Here is a 25,524-nt window from a genome sequence, read left to right as displayed (position 1 = left end):
TTTGGCATCTTTTCCTTATGGATAAAAAAATATTATACGAGAACCATAGACTATTTCTTCACTTCCATGATTAATTTGTTAAATACATGTAACAGTCTGTCAATGTCAGTTTCAATATTCTGTTGACCGTTATTAGATGATTCTTAAAATAATTTGATTAGCCAATTCATTTATTGGTTAAAATAAAAACTATTGAATACTTTTTAAACTAGGTTTTTAGAGGTACGTTTCATTTATTAATAACATTAATTACAGGACCACGAGTATTGTGAAATAATACATTAAGATTTTAAGGTAGTATGGGTTCACACGTCATAGAGGCAGACAACCTGGTTTATGACCAGTTTAACCCTGATACTTTTGAAATCTGAGGCTACGCAATTGGATTTCCACCTTGGAGATAAAAAAAGTGAACTGGGGTTCTATTAAATTGCATTTTTTAGTATCGTGGTGCTTACAATTCACACCCCTGGCTTTGCGACCCAAAATAGTGCCTTGGCCTCCGAAGCGATAAACTTCCGATCCCTTGCGTGCGCCACCTGCCAATTTCCATATTTCAAATAAAATAAAAAATAAAATAAAATACGTTTATTTTGGAACATAAGATCATCTAGGTATCACTTATTCCACGTCAATCAATTCCAACCTGTAGGCATCCCTATTCATCGGCAAAGAAGACAGAGGGTGTAGGCCGAGAGAAAAAGTCGGCGTAAAAAACTCTCGGTACTCTTTTAAGAAAGTAAATTATCAAACAATATTTAAAACAAATATATCAAATTAATTAGAGGTAGCCTGCCCAGCATTAGTCCCAGGCCCTTTTATCAACTAGATAATCAATAACTTTATAGTAAGCCTTTTTACACAGCTTTTCTTTAATTCATTTCTTAAATTTATTAAAAGGCAGAGATAAAAGAGTCTCTGGGATTTTATTAAAGAAGACTATCCCTTTTCCCAAAAAAGAATTACTAAGTCATAGTCTAGTACGGGGAAATTGCAGCCTGCGTTTGTTCAGCGTCAGACGTTCTGTCGATCTAGCCGTGCTGAGACTAATTTAAATACTCCAATCTAAACAATGACAAAGTAGGCTTTAAATTCATGTCTGATAAATGTTAGCTGTGCTTATTCCACAGAATTGCCTGAAGGATAAGCGAATTAAGATAGTTTAAAAAGATATTCAAATCGGGCTATAAATCTTTTTCATCATTTATTCTTGACATCACAATTTATATAACGCTTTTCAGGTTATCTAATAAACAAACCAAAACAAAAAACGATAACAATATCGAATTAGGTAAGCCTAGAAACTAAATCTATAAGAAATCTTCAAGTCTAGATCTATTTTTAAGTACCAAGAAATTACATTTTTGCCGACTGGAGCAAGGTTTCCCCTGCTATTTTACCTGCACTTTGTTGAACTATTTATGGTACAGCTTTAAACTGGCCTTATTTGTTCACAAATATATAAATATTTTAAAGTCTTCAGAAGTCTTCTAACGACAGATATTGAAGTAGACATGGGGAGAAATTAGCTGTTGCAAAAGATGATCTGGATTTGGATTTAATGACACCTTTTGGCGTGAAACATTATAATTCATATTAATTTGATAACGTCGTAATACATATATTTTAACATTGTGATATTTTATTACTATAATTAATATGACTCATAATATATGTAAGTTCTACGTAAAATTCCTTGTAAGAAAAATTTGCACGCCATTATGTGTGGCAGAATATGCGAAATTTCGTTAGTACCACCATAACATTTTTGTACCGTATTCTTGCAAATAAATTATTATTATTATACAAGCTTTTTTACACGTTGTATACCTACTACTTATAAATTCATCAAAATCAGATGCTGCCTCGAGTCTATATATATGAAAAAAAATGTTTTTCATTTACCGAAATTGGATGCAATCAAAGAAATGCAATATCGAAATAATTGAGTAATAAAAAACAATAGCTATCTTGCACGCATCTCACACGATGCAACCTTATGCAACGGAAAAAGTTTTATGTACCATTCTTACATTGGTTAATTAAAAATGCCTTCGTTTAAAACAATTTAGTGTTTTCCGTATTATGTAAGATGTTAGGTGAATATAAATATCGTTGATGTGTCTGTTTATAGGATACTAGCAGACTCGGCCAAGCGTTGCTGTGGCTAAGGTTTTTGTTATATTACATAGTAGTAAATTAATCAAGGGAAACCGTAGGAGAACTTATGTGAAACGTTGGTACCACGACACGGACCTAAACTAAACTACCTTTAACTCAGCGCCATCTGTTAGAATTGTATCAAATAATAAACAAATGTTAATGTTATCGTAATTTTAGTAAGGATGCCTATTTTTTTTGAAAATGAAATATAGCCTATGTCACTCAGGAATGATGTAGCTTTCCAACAGTGAAAGAATTTTTCAAATCTGCCAAGTAGTTTCGGAGCCTATTCAATTCATACAAACAAACAAAAAATCAAACCTTTCCTCTTTATAATATTAGTATAGATTAAAACTTTATTAAAAAACAAATATTATTAATTAGAAAATAAATAAATACAGAGAAGGTAGGCTCGAAATATTATATTTCCGGAAAAACTATGTGTTTCAAGTTCGGGCTCAGTACAATTATTTAGGTCTGGCCATCAGTTTGCTGTATCTGTTCCGAGATCATTTCTTAAAGACAAGGTCGGACCTTCTGTACCTGACTAACTGTGACTTTTTGGCTCCAAGGCGTATGCCACTGCTTTCCTTCACCGTATAAGCGCGTATTAACACACAAAGGCTATTGGTGCACAGCCGGGGATGGAACCTACGACCCCAGGTCGAGTCGCACCTTAAAACCATTAGGCTACCTCTGCTCACCAATTTACACGTCTTCATTTGGTAGAAGTTAGAAGACTATCCGTTTTATTCAGGAAAATAATAATATTACATACAAAACGACACTAAGAAACGGTGTGTTAGTTAAACAGACGATAATATATATCATTAATTAGCAAGTGTATAAGGACATACAAAAAGCCATAGATAGGTACTTATGTGATTGGAATGCGATTGAGAGGCGCTCAAGCAACTAACTTTATTATATTAAATAATAGAATTTATAAGTATAACATAGCCATATTAGACATATTACAGCTCTTGTGAGTTTTTATCAACAAATTGCAACGAATCAATTTCGTTTTGCTTTCTATATTGTTACGTATATTACGCATTTCAAGAGACATTATTACAGCAAACTTTCTATCGTAACGCAATTTAAAATTGTAATTTAAAATTAACGCAAAATAAACGAATCGAATTTTTATTTTATGGCATTAGTTATTAAGTGTTGAAACTCACTGCTATTCTCACTGATTATCTCACATACCTGCGATTTGTTTCTGAGGTTTCCTATATATTATGTTATTGAACGTGAGCAGGTTGCAGTTTAAATTTAACGCAAATCGTTATGATACAGACAACTTTGCAATCAACGTAACAGAGTTCGAAATTTAAATTATGGATTTAACATTTGACGAATTCATTTTTTTTATTGCTTCTATCGTTCATTCTATAATATTCGTTTCTACTATATTAATAATTGTCTTCAAAACTTATATTTAATCTATTTAAAATTTATACCGTAGTTCGAAATTTAAATTACGGAAATTTAAATTTCGAACGTTAACAAATTACTTAACTTATGGTTTCATCATCATTTTTTTAATATTTCATTCTTAGGTATGTAGTTCGAAATTTAAATTGTGTATCTAGATACACAATTTAAATTTGTTGTTCCTACTCTTCTAACCCTAATTCCTAATCTACTTGTTCCAAAAAGGATTTCAATGGCAAACTAAGAGCTCAACCGTGTTACGTGTAAAACTCGATTTGCTCTCAAAGTGCCGGCAAAGTGGACACTTTCACTCTTCACGCCCGAGCGGGCACAATTGTTTAAGTAAAAGCTCAGATTTCCTGAACAATAATCACCTCTCAATAAAATTTTACACTACAACTTATGTAATTCTTACGACGCATTAGGTGTACAAAGTATGGCGTAATACGCCTTTAAGTAAAGCCGTGTAAAATTAAGAAAAATGGCGTTAATCGTGAAAGAAATTGCTATTTGTACACATTGTATATTTATAAAGAAAACAGTGTATCAATATAAACATCAGTGACACAGTTACTTGTCTATCTCTTTTGGAGTTAGCATATATACATAAAAAGACAAAAATAAGGATTTGAAAAGAGATATACATGCAGTAAAGTCCATTGTTAAGCGGTACTCTCATATGGCATAGTCATATTACACGTTTTCCATATAACGCGGGAATTGCACACGTTATATTTCTGTAAGATGACATTTATTATGATTTAGTCGCACTTATTTAGTTAATCTTAAAAACTTTCTTATTTGTAAGAGAAAAGTTAAACGTGAATCATTTTTATATAACATATATATAATCTACCGTGTTACAGGGATTATAGTATATTTTTTTAATTAAAATTTTAATTGTTCAACACTATCGTATTGGCTTACGTCTGTATAGTATTTATGAATTAAGAATATAGATAATAAACTTCACAATTACAATGATACATCATGTTTAGATATTGGCAAAAACTAACAGATTTTTATTAACGAACTAACTATTCAATTTGATAATTCACTGACGCTCTGCATAACGCGTTGTATCGTAAATATTTGGAGGGAAAGGAATAACATTATCAAGAACTTTAAAAAGTTCCAATTTCAAATTTGATTCAGATTCTCAAATTTAATCTGTTTTATCGATAAGGGAACTACTCGTAACTGTCTGTATACATTCCCAAAACAATTCTTTGTCGGTAAACAAACTGCCGTGAGGGCTGACTGTGTCTAGATTACAATACTATTGTGAAATGCATAAAATATGCCTTAATGATCTTCGTTTGATGGATGATTTTAACTTAATTAATTAACTTAAACGCGTAGGCGTAGTTATCGTATCGTATATATTTGAATGCATTCGTCTTTTTTAATTATAGCGTAAATGTAATTTGCTAGAAAGAGACAATTAAATAATAGGAATTGTGAATAAGACTCTTTGTAAATGATTATTCTGCCATTTACATCTCGCCTTTTTGTGTCTGTGTTCTACTACTATAATATATAACTATATTTCTTCTTGCGCTCACTTTGACATATTGAGTTTTGCACTTGTTGCGCTAACCTTATCTAATTGAATATATTTTCTCACATTGATTGAAAGAAAAGCGATAGCGAAGCGATAAGGCCCCCAATTGCCCTCCATTTTCTTGAATTATTTTAATTGCACTGTATAATTGCAACAAAGTGTTACAAAATGAGTATTCACTGAAATTGGGTGTTTAGAATTTTCCTTATAAAGTTCTTGGCCCACTTTGTTTCTTCAGTATGATTCAGTTCAGGGAAAATCGTAATCAATGAAGTGTAACGAACGAACATAACATAATATGATTACGTTGTGCTTCACACTGGAAATTTGTTTACATTCGTTCGGACACAGATCAAAATCAGTATAATATCTATGTTCATATATATTTTAAGTTGAACTGGAAATTTAGCCTAACTTTTAACCTTCACAAGGTCATTAATTTTACAAATGTAGCTGTCCTTTGGGTCAGTTTTAACCTAGTAGTAGAATTATATTGAAAAATTGATAAAAAATCAAGATAATTTTTAATATGGATTTGTTTGGCATTTATATTTATTTCTATAGAATGAAATTTTATTTTTATAGGAAGAGATTATGTAATAAATAAAATGAATGTAAGTGAAATTATATCTTATTGCACTGTTTACATAGAACTAGTTGTTTTTTACATACGACAATCTTACAATCTATCCAAATTAAATTTGTATCCCAAAATGGGTCAAAATTGACCCGAACACCTTATGAAGTTTAAAGGTTGCATTAAAAACATGTTGCATGTCATAAGACCCAAAATTTCTACAGGAATGGGTGAAATATAAATAAATCAGTGGCGCTACCACTTATTTATGTCTGGCCTCTTTCTGTGTCTGTTTCATGATCATTTATCTAATAAGCAAGTAGGTGATCAGCCTTCTGTGCTTGACAGACGCTGTCGACTTTTTTAAGCAAGCCGGTTTTCTCACGATGTTTTCCTTACAGCTCGAGCGAATGTTAAATGCGCACATAGGAAGAACGGCCATCAGTGTCCAAGAGTCACACATATAGTATACATAAATGGCCCGCATAGGCACTGTAATTAAAAAAATAACATAGAGTATTTCGATTAAGTGTGAGGCCTAAGTTTCAACTACCATTAAGATCTTATCTAGATGGTGGTTGAATAATTCATGAGGTATACAATTCTGCGATACTTAAATCCCGTTAGCCACGCCCATCCGAATTATGATACTTTTGTTTATGTTGTTTGTTTATGTACTTAAATACATATTTTTAATTCTCCTTTGTACTTAAGTGATACACAAAGAGCCAGTTTAACCGTAAAAAATTACACTCATTTTTATTACACGATTAAATTAACATTGTTGCATTTTCTGGTAATTGTTTTATGGTTTTGAACAATGAACATCCTGTTTTGCCTTACTAAATTGGGGCATGGGACAGACATGTATCTGTTGTTTAACAGAAAAATGAAACGGACAGTATTTCATCCATTGAACGATAGTTCTAGTATTTCATATAATCTGCCTCATAACGTATTTTAAATAACATTACTATTTATACAAAATATTCATTTCACACACGTACTTAATTAGCAAGTGTTTTGTTGTTACCCGTAATTTTGTTTTGTAAATCCAAGAATAAAATCGGAAAGGTTGAAAAAAAAACAGTATATTAAAATCTATTTGCAAATCTTTGCATAGTCCAATTTTAAAGATACTAAATATTAATTCATCATAAACATTAGACAATGTAACATCATAAGATACACCCATCCATTAATATTACATCACTGCCTCCCACCGCGATAAATCGCAATTAACGTCATTTATCATCGGCAATAAGGGCTAAAATTGTATAATGATAAAGCACGTGGGATTGAAAACGATAGGTATCTTTGTATTTATTACTGAAGCGAATTGCAAACAACGTAATTGAAAGCCGATGAACAGATATGCCCTGAAGCCCATTATGATTTATATTTATGTAATAATTATATATTATCTCAATACATATTAAGACATGTATTATATCAGTTTGTATAATAAATATCAGTCAAGAAAATTTGTTTTGGAAACTGTGTTCCTTCTGAATATAGTGTTGCATTTGTATTAAAAGCATTAACTAACAAGAAGGTTCTGGAATGAGTTGGAATGACGAAAAACTTATGCAGAACATTGAACAACGGAAATTAAATTAATTATAATGGGTAAGAACCAGGGTAAACGGCGACTTGGTAGAACTTGGTCTGTCCCATGAGGAATTACGGGAATTAATTAATCACCGTCAGACATTAATATTTAATAAATATATAAATAACAGCCCGTAATTTCAGCGTAAATCAGTCTTAAATTCACGAAAATGCAAAAAAGACAAAAATATAAAGACTTAACAAAGAATATAGCTAATCGTAATTATAAAAGATTGAAACGTATAAAACAACATCTTGGATGCAAAGGGATGGATGGCCGGCGAAGTCAACTCAGGCCAGATCTACGATGGCCAAGATGACGAACTAGAAGCAAAAAATACAGAACAGATCTTATTGCATTTGAGGTTCGTGGTCGACCAAGCCAAGCGATGAGCTGCTTTGATGACGATTCAAAGACACATTTTTTTTCACAGATAATATTAAAAACAATTATGTTCAAAACTAAGAGAATATTTAAGAGTAAAATGCCTTAAGCTGCAGCGTGTTAGTGTCAGTAAAATTATATAAATTATTCATTATAAACTAAACAAGTTAACGTTAGGCGCAATAAAATCTGATATTTGTGCAATATTACGACCGAATTAACATAAATACCCAATTAGAACAAGAACAAACTTTTAGTTGCGAAGTATTATTACTATCAGATTGATTTTATCCAAGGAAATGTTTATTATCAAACAAAAGCAATAAATAATATTCGTAATGATGACAATTTATTACGAATGGTAGCAAATGATACTGTATACAGAAATAATGTTAAAATTGTTATGAATTTTTGTAATAGCAGGTACAAGGTGAACATTTTTGGTCGATGTGGCGGTTTGTACGCCAATCCACGAAAGAATTAATTTTTTGAATTCTATAATTGACACGTACACTGAGTTAAAAAATACGTTATGCCTCTAAAATAATATTTCAGTAATCAGTGTCAGTGGACATAAGTCTTAAATGCAAGTGTTTAGTGGAAAAATTGAATCCAGAACATAGTTTCTTATTAGAAAATTAGGAATTTAAATTATTATTAGTCTAAAGTTAAGATCGTAACATGTTGTCTGAGTGGAAATACAATATATTTAAAAAAATGCTACGCTACATACTGACATATTTAAAAAAAAATTATATGTATGTCCGAAGCATACTTAAAAGATATTGTATATGTTAATCAGGAAATGTCAAAGGAAAATTCACTTTGAATAAGTAATATCTAGCAAAATAAACTACCTCAATTTACAGTAGTTAATGAATCAATGATTTAAAATCAAATTAAACCATAAGTTTAATGACTATGGACTAAATATGAAAGCTGTCTTAAAATTTTAATGCCTTGAATATATTGAATTTCAATATTTCAAATGATTTATCACATACTAGTTTATAACTAGAGTTTAATTATCTTTTAAGAAAATATGTAAATTGTTTGGTATTTTAAATAATTGATTGATTGTGGCACTTCCGACTTTAAAAGTGCTTTTCATAAGTTCCAGTTTTACGTAATAAAACTCGCGACAAAATTTTATATTCCAAACGTAATTCAATTACAAGGAAGTAAAAGTTAGTTGGTTCAGGGCCGCGGCCCCAAGTAAGCGCTAACCTATTAACAAAAACCATTCCAAGTAGTTACAAACTATTTTTGAGTTGCAATTTAGAAATAAATAAAACAGCGTTGAGTTAGGCAAAATGATAAACTGCTTTAATACCGATGACATTACAAACATGACAGATTACGTTGACAACTGTTAGACTACGTAGGTAATGGTTAAGTGGTTGCGTTCAGTTTAACAATAGTCAACAGAACGAAATACGATTGTGTCAAAGTGTTCAAACAAATAAAATTGTTTCACAACTAGGAAGTAAAAGTCCTTGCATTTAAGGATAGATACGAAATGTCCAGCCTAACTTACGGTATTTCAAAATCCCTGTGACAACACAGTGACTGCTCGAACAACTATAACGAACAATTTGCATAAATGCACCTGTATTGAATCGCCGTGGGCTTATCGCAAACATATCGGTGGACACGATTTTAAATCACAAGATATTGAACAATGGCGAAATACCGAGTTGTAAATTGCGATCATAGAATGGTCGGTACATATCTCATAAAGAAGTATAAGCATAGATAATATTAATAGAGCAATGATGGCCTAGTGGTTTTACCTCCTTCCATTTTCTTTCCATATTTGCATTTAACATTCGCTCGATAGGTGACGGAATACATCGTGAGGAAACCGACATGTCTAGACCCAAAAGCCTTCAGCAGCGTCATCTTGCCTATTTGATTGGAAAACTAATTCAGTTGATAAGGCCTAAAATTTATTTTCATATTAATAGAGCGTATTAAGATCGTATCTAAATCAATAAGTACTATTAAAAATGAATCACGATTATAAGTTAATAAATACCCGAACACTTCCTCGTGCCAATACAATGAATACTTTTTAATAAAGGCATTGACTGCGGAACTCACGTTTGGGGTGAAACGGAATTTAATGTTTCTGTGTTTTTTTTTTTTGTTACAGAAGCAATCGGCACATCAGAAGATCAATCTACATCCGCATCGTGGTGGCAGGCGGGTACAGCGACACCGTTCCGGGAAACCTTAAACAATGGATTCGCATCAACACATGGGCTTGTCCAGACGCACCCGACTGGCAATGATCCGTTTTCAACATTCGGGACGGTTGACAGCACAGCTGGGCCCTCATCTAATCCCTTTGCGCATACCAGTGGCAGCGGTCCACTTAGTGGTACCTTCAGGAGCAACCCTCTCCCGCCGCTGACGAGAAACGGGAATGGAAAGCTGGGCTTGAAGCATCTGGATTTCACGAGCAGTGCCACAGCTGAACTGAGACGAAACTCGGCTCTATCAGCTCCTGATGAATGTGCTAGAGCATGCAGAGAAAACGAGCCACCGAGAATTTGCTACTATCATTTTACACTCGAGTTTTACACGGTTCTTGGGGCGTGAGTAGCTGTTAATTGATATGCTAACTGTATTCGGTATCCGGTTTCGTTTTAATTCGCGGGCGTTAACTGGATAATAAGAATTCTATTGTTTTTAACAATCCACATTTACCGTTATTTATGAATTTCCTGTTAACTTTTTTTTATTATTGCATCATACTTTGATAACGTATAATGCAGTTTGTGAATTTAATTTTGTTTTGAAAATATTTTATACTTATATACCTACAAGAAAAGAGCGTACAAATTCTTAAAAGGCCGGCAACGCACTCGCGAGCCCTCTAGCGGCAGTATCACTTAACATCAGGTGAGCCTCCTGCCCGTTTGCCCCCTGTTCTATAAAAAAATATTCATAGTATTCAGTTAACTCAGTTTAAATAGAAGTAGTTGTTATAAGTGTCTGGAATTTAAAGAATAAGGATGTTACATGTGACTAGTCATGAATCAACCCACTTTCAACACCATTTATACGGTCCAAGAGATCCTAATACAACTACCGTATAACATTGAAAGGCCTCAACTACATCGTCAATATGTTATGTAAATAATGAGATAGAGTTTTATTGTATATAATACATTTTATTATATGAGCAGTTACCTCAAATTTAATTATTTAAGTTAAAGCTTTACCAATTTTTATTAGGTAGGTATCCTTTAGCTTGTTCAAATTCTTGTTTGTTTCGTATGTGATTTTTATTGATAATGCATTCTCGTCGATAGGGTCATCTGTCATTGGATTTTGTTTGTTTTGTAAATATGATTGTTACTGTAAATATGATAAGAGAGTGCCTTCATCGTGCCACTGTCTTCTCTGAGGTCGTAGGTTCGATCCCCAGCTGTTCACTTTTTATGTGCGCATTTAACACTTCGTAGGAAGAAGTACCGACATCTCTTAGACCGATAAATTCGACGGCGTGTGTCAGGCACTGTAGGCTGATCACCTACTTACATTTAAAAATGATCATGGAACAGATTCAGAAATCTGAAGCCCTCACCTAAAGAAGTTGCAGCGCCACATTTTTTTTTTTCAAAAAAAAAATTTCTTTTTTCAGAGCTTGTCAAGTATGTACTCCAAATGCAACGAACGTTGTATGGTCTCATTGTCAATGTGTTTTGGCTGACGGAGTGGAGAGAGGTATTCTATCAGCAAACAGAATGTTGCCTGGACCCTCAATCCAAGTGTGTGAAAACGATAAAGTAGTTGTTGATGTCGAAAACCATATGGAGGGCATGGAAGTGACAATCCACTGGCACGGTATCTGGCAACGCGGTTCTCAATACTACGATGGTGTTCCTTTCGTTACTCAATGTCCCATACAACAAGGAAACACTTTTAGGTATGTGAATCAAGTCTACATATTTCATGCTTATGCAAAGGATATAGAAGGTCTGAGAGAATTATATATGTAATAACAGTGCTTCAAAATATATTTAGAAAATAAATAACTTAAGTGCGTTGTGTCAAATACATATTTTATACATGCACTAAATCTGTAAGTTTGATAAGGATATCCTTCGATACAGATACTCCATATATATTAAGAATTGATCACATTCCTTTATTATGGCATCTTTTGTTTTATTTTATAAAAGTTTCTGGTGTATTTATTGTATGCTTATTTAATCTTGTATAATTTAGTACTATATACGATGTGGTAAACTTTAATAGATAAATAAATACACTTTTTTTAGATACCAATGGCAAGGAAACGCTGGAACTCACTTCTGGCATGCGCACACTGGTCTGCAAAAGTTGGACGGTCTTTACGGAAGCATCGTTGTCCGTCAACCACCGTCAAAGGATCCAAACAGCCATTTGTACGACTACGATTTAACCACACACGTGATGCTTCTCAGTGACTGGCTGCACGAAGACGCCGCTGAAAGATATCCAGGTCGCTTAGCTGTAAACACTGGTCAAGATCCCGAAAACGTTTTGATTAACGGCAAAGGCCAGTTCAGAGATCCCAACACCGGCTTCATGACCAATACACCACTGGAAGTATTCACAATCACACCTGGAAGGAGGTACAGGTTTAGAATGATTAACGCGTTCGCTTCAGTCTGTCCGGCGCAGGTCACTTTCGAAGGCCATAATCTTACAGTAATTGCAACCGACGGCGAGCCAGTGCAACCCGTCCAAGTTAATACAATTATCTCGTTCTCTGGTAAGTTAGATAACCGCATTTCCTTGTAACAATTATGTCAAAAAGCTCTATTAAATATAAACTACAAATTACTTAAGCATTAGCCTTCAAGTAAGGTCGTTTTATGAATGTTAAATTGAATTGGAACTTGATATTTCAGGTGAACGATACGACTTTGTCATCGAAGCTAACAATATCCCTGGCGCGTACTGGATACAAGTACGTGGTCTTGGAGAGTGTGGTATTAAAAGAGCACAACAACTGGGAATCCTTAGGTACGCTAGGGGTCCATACCAGCCGTCGACTCCATCACCAACGTACGACATTGGAATACCACAGGGAGTGGTAAGTTTGATTTTATTGTACATACTACAAAAATCCATGTACAGGCCAATTTATTGTAAATTATCGATATTTTTCACGGGATATATATGACTTGGTTAGATACACTATGAGGGTTGAGCGCGGCATTCTTTGGTATTAAAGTTGAGCTAATGTTTAGTGTAATTGACTTAAGTGAACTCGTGTCAAGATCCATTGGAATGTTGAACACTTTATTTACTAATTAGCGGATATTGCAAATAAAATTCTCGCCAATACGCGTCACAGTGATTTAACTAAGTAGATTTTGTTGCACACGATTGCTCAAACTTTAATATCAGAGGTACCAAAGCTGTTACAACTTTAAAACACCTTACCTTAACTTAATAGAAAATTTGTAAGATATTTAATACTGTATAAAATATAAATCATAGTTAGTTTTTATATCCAGAGATAATACGGGAATCCCACTCCATATACTGATAACATTTAGCAGAAAGGATTCGCTTATCACCCACCCATGTCAAGCGGCACCTTTCTTCAATTTGTCAAATACAAACCCTAGTAGTTAGAAAATCGCTTACAAGTATTAATTGCAATTGAAAACAGAAATTATAAATACAGAGAAAGTTGATACTTATTAATTTGTAGCGTAGTTTAATGCACGTAATATTAGTAATTGCACGTAGCTTATCCTAACTAACTATTCAGGTAATGAACCCCTTGGATGCGAGGTGTAACGAACCCAGGAATGATGCAATTTGTGTGAGCCAACTGAAAAACGCCCGGCACATTGACCCAGCTATTTTACAAGATAGACCTGACGTTAAGATATTCTTGCCATTCCGTTTCTTCGTGTACCGACCGGAAATGCTTTTCCAACCGAATACATACAACAGATACTTAGGTAAGGTATTACAATTGTTACGTTACGTTAATTTCAATTGAATACCTGTTTAATACGTGTGTCAACTTTCACAGTGGCACCGCAGGGAGATCATGTGATCAGTTTAATAGATGAAATCTCCTATATGTCCCCACCTGCTCCTCTCATCAGCCAGTACGACGACATTAATCCCGACCAATTTTGTAATGGTGATAACAGACCCGCCGATTGCGGACAAAACTGCATGTGCACACATAAAATCGATATCCCTCTTAACGCGGTAGTGGAAATTGTTCTTGTAGATGAAGGTATGTTGCAACCCACATGGCGTTACATTACATTTAAATGCAAATTTTTCTAATTATACTTTTCACTTTCAGTACAAATTGTGAACTTATCTCACCCGTTCCACTTGCACGGATATGCATACAATGTTGTCGGTATCGGCCGGTCGCCCGACCAGAACGTAAAGAAAATTAACTTGAAACATGCTCTAGATTTAGACAGAAGAGGTTTGTTGGAACGTCATCTGAAACAGGGAGATTTGCCACCAGCAAAGGATACCATCGCCGTTCCGAACAACGGATACGTCATCTTGAGATTTAGAGCTACCAACCCTGGCTTCTGGCTTCTTCACTGTCACTTCTTATTCCACATAGTAATAGGTATGAACGTCGTGCTTCAAGTTGGAACCCAAGCTGATCTGCCGCCAGTGCCTCCCAATTTCCCGACGTGCGGAGACCACCTTCCTCCGATCACGGCTAACTAATTCGGTTCCTAGAACATACTATGTTTACAAACGTGCAACATTGGTAAACCAGTTGAGTTTTATGTTAACTAAGTGTAATTTTATGTTTGTCTAGTGTGATGTGTCCGGTGGAATCGAAGTGCTCGACTCTACCGTGTGTTTATATTGTATTCGAATGATCAGCTGTAGTTCTTGATAGTATGTGATTATTTAAAACGTGATTCTCTTTCTGTGTGTATTTTTATATTCTGAATGATATCTACGTGTCATCAAAATTATTTGAGGCTTAATTGTAAACATAACAATTTTGTTCCTGACTTGCCATTTAACGTGTTTTTTTTTTCATTTGTATTGTAAATTTTAAACTAACTAAACATTTCCGTGCATACATGAGTCCCTCCATTTTGCTCTGATATTTATACGAATGCCTTAAAGTACAACTTAGGGTATTAAATATTCAAATGGTTGGGAATTCTGCACGACGATGTGAATAAAATTAGTAGATATTATTAACCTAACTAACAAGCATGGAAACACGTCCTGTAGTGTATTGTAAATATAATCTCCAATTGTAAATACACAATTAACTCGGTTGTATCCATGTACACGACAACGAAGTATGAAGACTGCGTACAATTGCACTCACAACCAGTCATTGGAGAGTCAATTTCTGTATTTTTCTAAAGATGATACATGATTCACGGAAACCTACGTTACCAATAAAGTTACCATAAAGTAAGGATTACGTAAGTTACGTTTCGGCAATGTATAATTCAGCTAAAACTTAGATAGATTTCACACATTCAGAGCAATTAAATATTATAGTGCAACGATTACAAATAAATATATTTATAACATATTGTTTTAAGAAATTTGTAAATTTTTGTACCATTTAATAAAATGTAAAATAAAATCATTTGTGTTACTGAACAATCGCAAAACTCTCGCCAGTCAGTGTTTAAAACTGTTTTAGTGGAAAATATATTTCTAAAAATTATTTTTCGGTTTTAACGTAAAAGATTTTGACGTTATGCGTTTAACATAATCCAGGATATTTTCATAAACACTGTAAAAAAAATCCTTGTAATTATTAGTATGGTTTGGTTCAGGTAATAGTGTAGTTAATCACAATTTAGTTAGACATTTTAGAACCTTTGGTGGAGTGGATTTGGATCATAAGCAAGGTTGTATCATATTTAATGAAGTTATGATTAAAATTGATATCAAATTAATTAAATATTATTTCATAGGTATTGAACCCACTGGATGCAATTTGCGATGTTAAACGTAACGATGCGGTATGTGTCAGCAATTTAAAATCGGCAAAGGCAATTTCGAAAGACATCTTGCAGGAAAGACCAGATGTTAAAATATTCCTGCCATTCAGATTCCATTTCTATAAGCCAAAAGAACTCTTTAAGGAGAACACATACAGGAACTACTTAGGTAAGGTTTTTAGGAAGTAGTATAATTTAATACTTATTTATTCATTGAAGTTTTATACATACTCTTTCTACTGTATATGTTGCAAGCTATCTTATCTAAAACAGTTTTTTTGTAAACATAAATTAAAATACTGAATGAAAGCAAAAAAATTACCAGCGAGACGGCGGTTTAGGTATGAGACAATGCTTCCTTTAAAATTGAACCACTACCAGCTATATCCAACTCCTGGTTAGAAGTGTTTAATCCGTTCTAATTGCGAAGAATTCGAATTAGAGTTGCCTGAACACCTTGGTTGGTTCTGGAAACTTCTGCTGATGGTATCAAGGATCTTGCATCTAGTGTTGGTCTAGAAGCTACAGCGTGTGACTATCATTTGCTCATATGTTCGAACCCCATGTACCAAGGTAAAGGAAAACATTGTGAGGAAACCGGCATGACTTTAATCCAAAAAATCGTATGTCATCCTGATTCCTTGCCTTATTAACAAAACAAATCCCGAAGCAGATACAAAAATCACCAAGCACCAATGTCTTCCACATTGGTGATTCTTTAAAAACCCAGTATTTTATAATGTAAATATTTTTCAGTTGCTCCGGGCGGTGACCACGTTCTAAGTTTAGTGGATGAAATATCGTACCGAGCAGCGCCTGCACCACCACTTTCACAGATGCATGAACTGTCTCCAGAGCTGTTCTGCAATGGCGACAATCGACCAGAGAACTGTGCAGTGGACTGCAGGTGTACTCATATGATTGATGTACCTCTCAACTCTATTGTGGAAATAGTGTTGGTGGATGAAGGTATGTTTGTATTCTTGTGTCTTCTTTGTTAACAATTTAAAGAAGATGTCGTTGTCGTTGTCGTTCTTCTTTGTAATTAAGACTCTAAACTCTAAGGATTTCAAAATTTCACTATTAGAATACACATTATTCTTGTTATATGACTCAATATTATATTTTTTAGGCTATATTTATTTCCATAATTAAATAATAATATAATTTTTATTTTACTTTTCTTTTAAGTTTTTTATTAGTTTAGTAAATTGCGTATACAGTTAAAAAATCATGATCACAGGCCTGAAAAGCCTTTTATAATTACTATAAAAGAATAGTGCCACTCTCATTTTTAAGTTCGTAGGTTCTATTCCCGGCTGTGCACCAACGGACTTTCTGTCTATGTGCGTATTTAACATTTGCTCGAACGTTGACGGAAAACATGAGAGAACCTTAGACCTAAAATGAGGCTGATCACATACTTGATTGATACACTATTTGATTGATAAATGATCATGAAACAGATACATAAATCTGAACCTAAACGCTGTACTGTTTTTTATATAAGCAGTAACTCAGTTGGAAACGAGTCTTGTCCTAATGATATATCGGACAGTCAGGACCATAATAATCTTTAAATTATATTTTAATAATCCCTTAAGAAGAAATAATATTATATACATACTCTTGATATAATTTCTCTCTGTAAATATTTAAATACACCAATTTGACTATATAAACTAAGATTTTATTTTATAATAACAATAAACCATACGATTACAGTTCAATCGCCGAATCTATCTCACCCGTTCCATCTCCATGGGACGTCTTACTCTGTCATTGGCATGGGAAGGTCACCAGACAAGAATATCAAGAAAATCAACCTAAAGCATGCTCTAGATCTTGACAGGAAAGGACTATTGCACAGGCAGTATGATCTACCGCCTTTGAAAGACACTCTGGCTGTACCAAACAACGGATATGTCGTTTTACGATTGAAGGCGGATAACCCAGGTAATTAATTGTATCCGTATTTACGAACCTATTCGGTTTCTTTCGGTCCTTCAAGAAAAGAGCATACCAATTAATAAACGCTTTAAAATTCATAATAAAGAAATGTCTTTATACTATTGCAAATAAAAGTATCATAACTTAGAGAAAACTTTCCGCTTCTCGGGGTAATACTATGACTAATCTCTAGTGCTAACTGAGAAATTGTTTCGGCTGAAAAATGCTATAATTTTTTTCGGTTAAATAAACATAATGATCGAAAATTTGCGCGATCAGTTCAGATAGTTTCAATAGTCCCCGTAACTCAATTGATTGGTTAATAAAAATGTCTCGAGTGTCGGGTTTCACTTCCAACAAAACAATCGATCGTATTGATTGAAGTCTTCCTTTGTTACATTATAGTAATTTCCTATTATTTATTTTAATATATGAAACAGTACTGTAATTGCTCTTTCTTTTTTCAGGATACTGGCTGTTCCACTGCCACTTTATATATCACATAGTCATAGGAATGAATCTAATATTACACATCGGGACGCAGTCAGATCTCCCGCCAGTACCACCAAACTTCCCTCGATGCGGCCATCATTTACCCACTATAACACCACCTAACTATCCTTTACACTAGCGATTAGCGGAATATAGAAGAAATCCATGACACTTACAACCTCGTAATACGTAAAATTTCTTTACAAAAGCTGGCTTAGCTATATCCTGATGACGACGAAGATAAACTGCCAATATTTACATGATTATGTTGTCAAAACTCGCTAAACGGCAGAGGTGCTTATAGTAATTAATCTAATACCAACGTTTCACTAAAGAAGTGAAAAATATACACTCTACTAAGTTTCATCCAAATCGATCGTTTTGGACTAATTAGTATTTATTAGTTACATTTTTAAGTCAAACATCCCTTTAAAATTTCATTGCTAAATAACTGAAATAGTTTACTCCGAAAAATTTATCACCAATAAGAATACATGATTATTATATAGTGTTGTTAATCTGGGGCTGACCAAATAAAATAATTACATAAAGTATTGACAGTTGACTAGTTGTTTGGTGTAATTCTGTTTTTTGAAGCCAAATCGGTTCCTAAATCCATTAAATACCTAGGAAACCAAAGCTCCTTTTTTGTTTCTGAATTTCTGCTAATCGTTATATTTTAATACTTTTGTAAATATTAAGCATTAAGAATACTCGCATAATATTTTTTTATTATAGATTATATTGCTATGTACAACCAAAATAATAAATTTAGTATAGTGATAATTGCAATTTTGTAAATCATAATTATATGCTTTTCTTGCATTTTTGGTTATGTGAATCAATATTAAATTCGTTTGTAATGTTGACCAAATATTTTAAGTGTATTATAAATTTCTAACAATTTGGTTAATATTAAATGAATTTAATAATTACAAAATTATAAGATGATAAACAAGATTTAATTTTGGTGTGGAGATTTTCGCATTTTATAAAAAATCTGGTATATTTCCAAAATGTATTAACAAAAAGTTTCTTAGATATTTTAACCAATAGATCTACTTGGTGATTAAGTTTGTTATTTCAAGTACATTATCCTTAATTTATTATTTCATTTACGATTTAATCATATTTAATATTTATTTTAGAAACGTTACAAATATTTAATAACGATGTTCTCCACGCCAATATAATTTAATTTTAGTGAATCATAGTCAATTTAAATAAAATATTTTAAAATATAATATGGATTTTATTAACCTATCATTAAGTCGATTCGATTACCGTGAAGCTTCCCCATCCTTTGTGCATTATCCACTTTTTTATACAAACAAAAGTTGCTTCACTCAAAATACTCATAGTAGTACGACAAGTTGTCAAATTTATAGACGTATCTTTTGTTGATCAAAAAATAAATAAATCAGTGGCGCTACTGCTCAGATTTATGAATCCGTTTCATGAACATTTTTAAATCTAGTGTGTGATCAGCCTCCAGTGCCTGTCATACATCGTCGACTTTTTGGGTCTGAGACATGTCGGTTTCCTCACGATGTTTTTCTTCGCCATTTAAGCAAATGTTAAATGCGCACATAGAAAGAAAGTCCATTGATGCACAGCCGGGGATCGAACCTACGACCTCAGGGATGAGAGTCGCACGCTAAAGCCACTAGGCTAACACTGATCATGTGATCATGCTTTTGTAGATTAGGGCAAACTAAAAATCATATAAATTTAATACTAGTACATTCGTGTCAGCCTACGAAGTTTTCAGCCCAACGTTAAAGTATATAATATAGTGCGATATACTAGATTAAATTTTGTTTGTTGTAGTACAATTATGAAGGGGATTTAAACAATTCTGTGTAATTCAATTCATTGTATAGGTAAGGGTTATACTTGGAAAAGTTCATCCTTCAGGCATAAATCAGCTGTTTTTGACATATTTACTACGCAGTACGCTAAATACTTGAGCTCGATTAATATTCTAATAACCCGTAGCTGTTAAAGGTCGCTCTACAGGGTGAAACTATAACTGTATATAAATAATTGTAATATTGCTATGAGGCCAATGGTAGAAGAAAACCTGAGAAAAAACTATTTGCAGAAGAAAAGGTATGTATTAATTGTATCATACAATTATTTGTTCTTTTGTAAATAATGGTCAGTGAATAAAGACTATGTTTACTTCATCATAATTTTTGGGCATGAAAAAAACAAGCTCTGGGTAATTTTAAACGACACAAAAACACAATCATTTTAACAAAAATGGACTCAACCCTTCTTTAGATTGCCTTCACCAGGAACACTGATTTTCAGTGGGTCCGTACAGACGCACAAATGAGTATTAATTTCTCAGTGGTTAGGAACTTTATACCACACTATTGAAAGCTCTTTTCGGTTCACAAAACACAGAAGACACATCTTGAAAACTTGCCCAGGGTAATGGATAGGAAGCGAGGCCTTCAATTCTTAACATTCTGCTGTTAGTTGGTTTTTCAGTTCTAAAGACGCAGAACTCTAGAAAACTGCGCAGGTCCATGGAAGCGCGACTTAAAAATTCCTATTAACATCTCTTAAAAGAAGTTCACTGTCTCTGGAAAATCTGATAAAAGTTAATAACATGCAAACACAGACTCACTATCGTATTTGGCTATCAACTCACTAAGATGAAAAAATGGCATGTCCTATTAATAATAATGTATTGTTGGGTGTCTTTCTCGAATCTAATTCGCTTTTTTGCTGATGATTTTTTTTTCTCTGCTTTAAGTACCAAAATCCTTGGTAATTTTTTTTTATTTTAGTATTTGTCTTATCTTGTATATGTTTTTAATTGTATTTTTTAAATTCCTATTTTTGCAAAACTTATGTATACATGTATTGTCGTACATATTAGATAGAAGATTTTATAAAATTATTAGTAGATTTCGTAATACGTATGATGTTGTAGACTTAATAAATAAAAAAGTCCGAGTTTTTTTAACAGGCTTTGTGATAGCACACCCCTGATTTATAATTACAATATGGCTTTAATAAAAGTGTGAAATCTGATTGAAAATGTGAGTTATTAGTGAAAATTTAATAGCTATGCACTTCATTGTTTATTTAATCTTGGCGCTCTGTTCTGGAGTATTTACGGGTAAATTTTAATATTAATTTATTTTATAGCAATGAGGCTTACTATTAAGCTTTTTCTTAATAAATGGATCTAGGGAGGAGTTGATATTTTTGTTTGCCTTTTTTATTTTATATGGTCATGTAAATGCAATAGCGGGTGCTACTTGTGGTGACTGGTCGGAGTTGAATTCGTGTAAGCGGTGTATCTTAGTTATTTCGACTATGTATTTGCGTGTGGTTTCCACGAGAATTTAAGAGCGTGGTCCTATTTAACCATGCCTCCTCATACATGCATGCTCATAGAGGTTCTTTGACAATCTGTGACAAATCTTTGTTTTTAATTTATATTGTTATGATTAATTTAATATGAATAAAATAAGTCTAAATTTAGCAACATGGAGTCGTTATAAAGATTTTTCATTACCTTATCTGTAAACAATCTGTAATAAATTACAGATTGCACAATAAAAAAAGATCATCTTGAAATATTTTCATGATTATAAATTTTTAAACATTTTCTAACAAATTTATGGATACATACAATTATCACACAATATCATCTTTTCGTGAGAAATTTTTTAATGTTTTTCTAGCATCCACAAAAAATGATGCTGTTCCTCAAGCAAGGATAATTGGTGGCCATGAGGCTAAGCCATACAGTCACCCATATGTAGTATCTTTGCAGTTACGATTTCTTTGGCTCCGTGGCCATATTTGTGGGGGAAGTATCATCAAAGAAAATTGGGTGAGAAAATTCATAGTAAATAATTTACACTTAGACATAACATTTATAACTAACAAAACACACACACTAAAACACACAAAATAACATTAATCAAAGGATAAAAAAGACTGAGAGGTAACATTTTTTTAAGAACAAGGTTCTATTTAAGTATGTAATGCGTGTGTGCTGTGGTTGTAATAGGTCATGGATCAACACTATGCTGAGAAGTAGACTGTTCCACAGCGCTGGTCATTCTGCCAGAGACCACAGTAGCTAGTTTTTGCCTCAGTCACATAAAAGAATAATAATTTAATAATACTAATTCTTAGTAAAATAAAATAATAATAATATTAGTAATAATTGTCAGTGTTAGTAATGAAATCTTGTATAAAAGTAAAATAAATTAAAAAAATAATAATTCTTAAGAATGGATGGATTTTTGGATGGATTAAAAACTAGATTTCGTGACATTTTTGTTGAGACATCTTCATATGTTTTTTATAACTGCGACGAAAATTTTATTTAAGTTGAAGACTTTTCAGTGGAGGAGGGATATTATTATCTGAACATAAAACTGATAAAATTGATAAAAACCGTCAAGTTGAAGTTAAATTTGTTAAGAACCGCAATGAATCATCGCGTATTTGCTAAGTTTAAAAGAGCACTTTTAAACATTAATGCAACACTTTCTTGCAAAAATCTACTGCATCTAATGCAGTAGTTTCTTAAATGTGCCGAGTAACGAGAATATAAAAAAGACATATATGCTGTAACATTAATTGAGACTTTGAACTCGTTACCTGAGTCAGTTAAAGTTACCGTACTTAATAATAGATAAATAGATAATAAACACGATAATCAGAAACGACTAATTATTTCATAACATAATATTTTGAACATATTTTTGTTGCTATTTTTTGCACTTAATAAATTGTATCACTTTTAAGAAACTAGTACTTTAGATTTTCTTTGGTGAGCGATGCGTTAATGTTTATAAGTTTTATCAGCATATCATATTAAACTTAGCAAACACGAGACGTTTAGACTTGAACTTTTTCAACGACTTAAAAAAAACATTATCGGATGATAAGCAGAAAATAATTACATTTGTTTTAGGTACTTACAGCGGCCCATTGTATTCAAGAGTCGTGGCTTACAAGATGGCTGCCTTTGGAAGCTATTGCTGGAACAAACGATGTTTATGATTTTGGACCATTAGCTCAAGTGAACTCAGTAGACCAAAGAATACCGCATCCCAATTACCAAGGGTATACTTTAAATGTATCCTAACCTAAACAAATTAATACTATTACGATACATACTGTTACAGCTGTGTAATTTTAAAGTATCAGAAAATTCTTACAAGTCAACTTGGAAACTATTGAACCCAGAATTTATGATTCGGAAACAAATCGTCGCGTTGTGCTGCTGATGTTAAGTGATTCCACCCGCCCATGGACACTCTCAATGCCAGAGGGCTCGCGATGGCATTGCCAGCCTTTTTCAAGAATTGGTACACACTTTTCTTGAAGGGCCCTAAGTCGAATTGGTTTGGAAATACTTCAGAGGGCATTTAAAACAGCTTAAAAACGCTCAGTTGTGGAAAGACGGACGTCCATGTGATACAGGTGGAATTCCGTATTCTGTCTCGACGCGAACCCAACTTCAATCAATCATGAAAGCTTCGATAACGAAAAAACAAGCAAACAGAGTGGGAGAGTCTAAGGTGGGACTATAAGTGTATATGAAATCTTGGTTTTATATATCTGAAAATTGAGTTATTTTCTTTGAGAACACTGGTATATTAGAACCTTCGTGTATCAAGGTACCACTGCGGTTGGTACGTAAAAACTGATTTGATTAAAGTACAGTAAAGTACATACAGCAATAACTAATGGAACACACACAGAAATAGACAAAATAATCAAAATAATCAAAAAAGAAAAAAAAAACAAATAATTATGGAACGAAAGAAAGGTGAAGAAAGAAACTGGGTCAGCATTATGCTGTGGAGCAGACGTTTTTCACAGCCCTGGTCATTTTGCCAGAGACAACCGCGTTGTCATGTAAATATGTTAATAAAATGGCTATATAATGTTTATTTCTATTACATGTTTAACAATATTTCCAGCGGAATCGGTCCATATGACATTGCTGTACTTCGAACTGCGACACCATTCTACTTCACAAGAGAAGTGCAACCAATTCAGTTACCATTAAACAGTAATATCGATGGTGAGTCCCTCCAATTGGCTGGATGGGGTGCTTTAAGAACGACATCGTTCCTTCCAGATCTGCCCAGCAGATTACAAGAAGTAGATGTCAAATACATTCCTTATGATGGTAAGGTATTCGAAGTTTATTTAATTTATTATAATTATATCTTAATATAGGTATGTAGTCTTTGAAATATTGTGTGATATGAGGACTTCTTTTTACTATTTAATTACATAAAACACAATCTTGTCCTAACAGCTGACCCTAACACAATAAAAATGCTTAACCATAAAAAAAATTACACAGGAAACAAACAAAAATAAATTAACTTATGTAATACGTTAACTAATGTAATACAGCAAAACATATGTGCCCGTTTAAGAATATTTGTTCTAGCGGTGGGCACAGATGTAAGTGCGGACCGCGTTGCCATCAGGCACATTGAACTAGGAACTACTATTATTGTCCCTGCCATGTAGCAAATGTATTAAGCACATCGCAAGACCTAAGAAAGGTGGAAAAGATAAGATATTAATCTGTCTAATGTGTTCACGAAACATCAAGTCCGGCGTAAACTCAATGCCGAGATCTTTTTTGACGTGACAACGTGTAATAAATCGATGAACGCCGACTTCACCCACGAAAAAGTATGACTCATTGTCGCATTACGCTCAATGTCCCATTGCGCTTATTGTACGCTTGCGCCGTATCTATCTCACTTACACTCAAAGGCTAAATGTGTTTCCGCCTATAAGTACGCAATAATTTCATCAATGTTTTGTTTTGTTGGCACGTTATACTATCGCCCGTAAACCGACCATTACAAAAACATTACAGACCAATTTTTTTTTTGAAGATTCATTTATGTAGCTTAATTTTTTTTTTTTATTAATTTATCACATCTAATCATTATTTTAAAATTTCGATTTCAGAATGCAACAAAGCTGTTGCAGAACTTTTAGAAAGCGATGAACGTAATCCACTTGACAGAAATGCACACATTTGTACCGGTCCTCTATCTGGAGGTATTGCAGCCTGTAGTGGGGATTCAGGTGGACCATTGATTGAAATGGTACCATCAGAAGCTAACGATGACATAGCTTATGATGATAACTTTGAAGACAGTGATAAACTTAGGATAAGAACTGATGATTCAAGTATACCAGTCATTCGTGGTATCGTCTCATGGGGTATAAGTCCGTGTGGTATCGAAGGGGGTCCAACCGTATTTACCAATGTCTTTGAATATATCGACTTCGTTAAGAAATATAGTGACAATACCTCTTCATCAAATTATAAATGAAATAA

General features: G+C 33.4%; 2 protein-coding genes across 2 annotated transcripts in view; both read left to right on the top strand.

The window, feature by feature from the left end:
* Positions 1-15,317, top strand: part of LOC110999456 (laccase-1) — a 50,630-nt gene extending 35,313 nt beyond the window's left edge. Inside the window, exons 2-8 of the mRNA XM_022268515.2 lie at positions 9,896-10,340; positions 11,393-11,677; positions 12,033-12,508; positions 12,648-12,832; positions 13,520-13,715; positions 13,790-14,002; positions 14,075-15,317. Coding sequence (XP_022124207.1) covers positions 9,896-10,340; positions 11,393-11,677; positions 12,033-12,508; positions 12,648-12,832; positions 13,520-13,715; positions 13,790-14,002; positions 14,075-14,463 — 2,189 coding nt within the window. The 3' untranslated portion in view covers positions 14,464-15,317. The remainder of the gene's footprint in view (positions 1-9,895; positions 10,341-11,392; positions 11,678-12,032; positions 12,509-12,647; positions 12,833-13,519; positions 13,716-13,789; positions 14,003-14,074) is intronic.
* A 1,319-nt stretch (positions 15,318-16,636) lies between these two features.
* Positions 16,637-25,519, top strand: LOC110999461 (trypsin-2-like). The gene is made up of 6 exons (XM_045629956.1): positions 16,637-16,688; positions 21,869-22,020; positions 23,116-23,267; positions 24,948-24,970; positions 25,149-25,290; positions 25,369-25,519. Exons 1-6 carry the CDS (start codon positions 16,637-16,639, stop codon positions 25,517-25,519), a joined length of 672 nt encoding a protein of 223 aa, XP_045485912.1.
* Positions 25,520-25,524: the final 5 nt, after the last annotated feature.

This window comes from Pieris rapae, chromosome 11, assembly GCF_905147795.1.
Source record: "Pieris rapae chromosome 11, ilPieRapa1.1, whole genome shotgun sequence".
In the NCBI taxonomy this organism is placed as follows: Eukaryota; Metazoa; Arthropoda; class Insecta; order Lepidoptera; family Pieridae; genus Pieris; species Pieris rapae.
The sequence above is the reverse complement of the archived record's forward strand: the minus strand, read 5'-3'. Positions and strand labels throughout refer to the sequence as shown.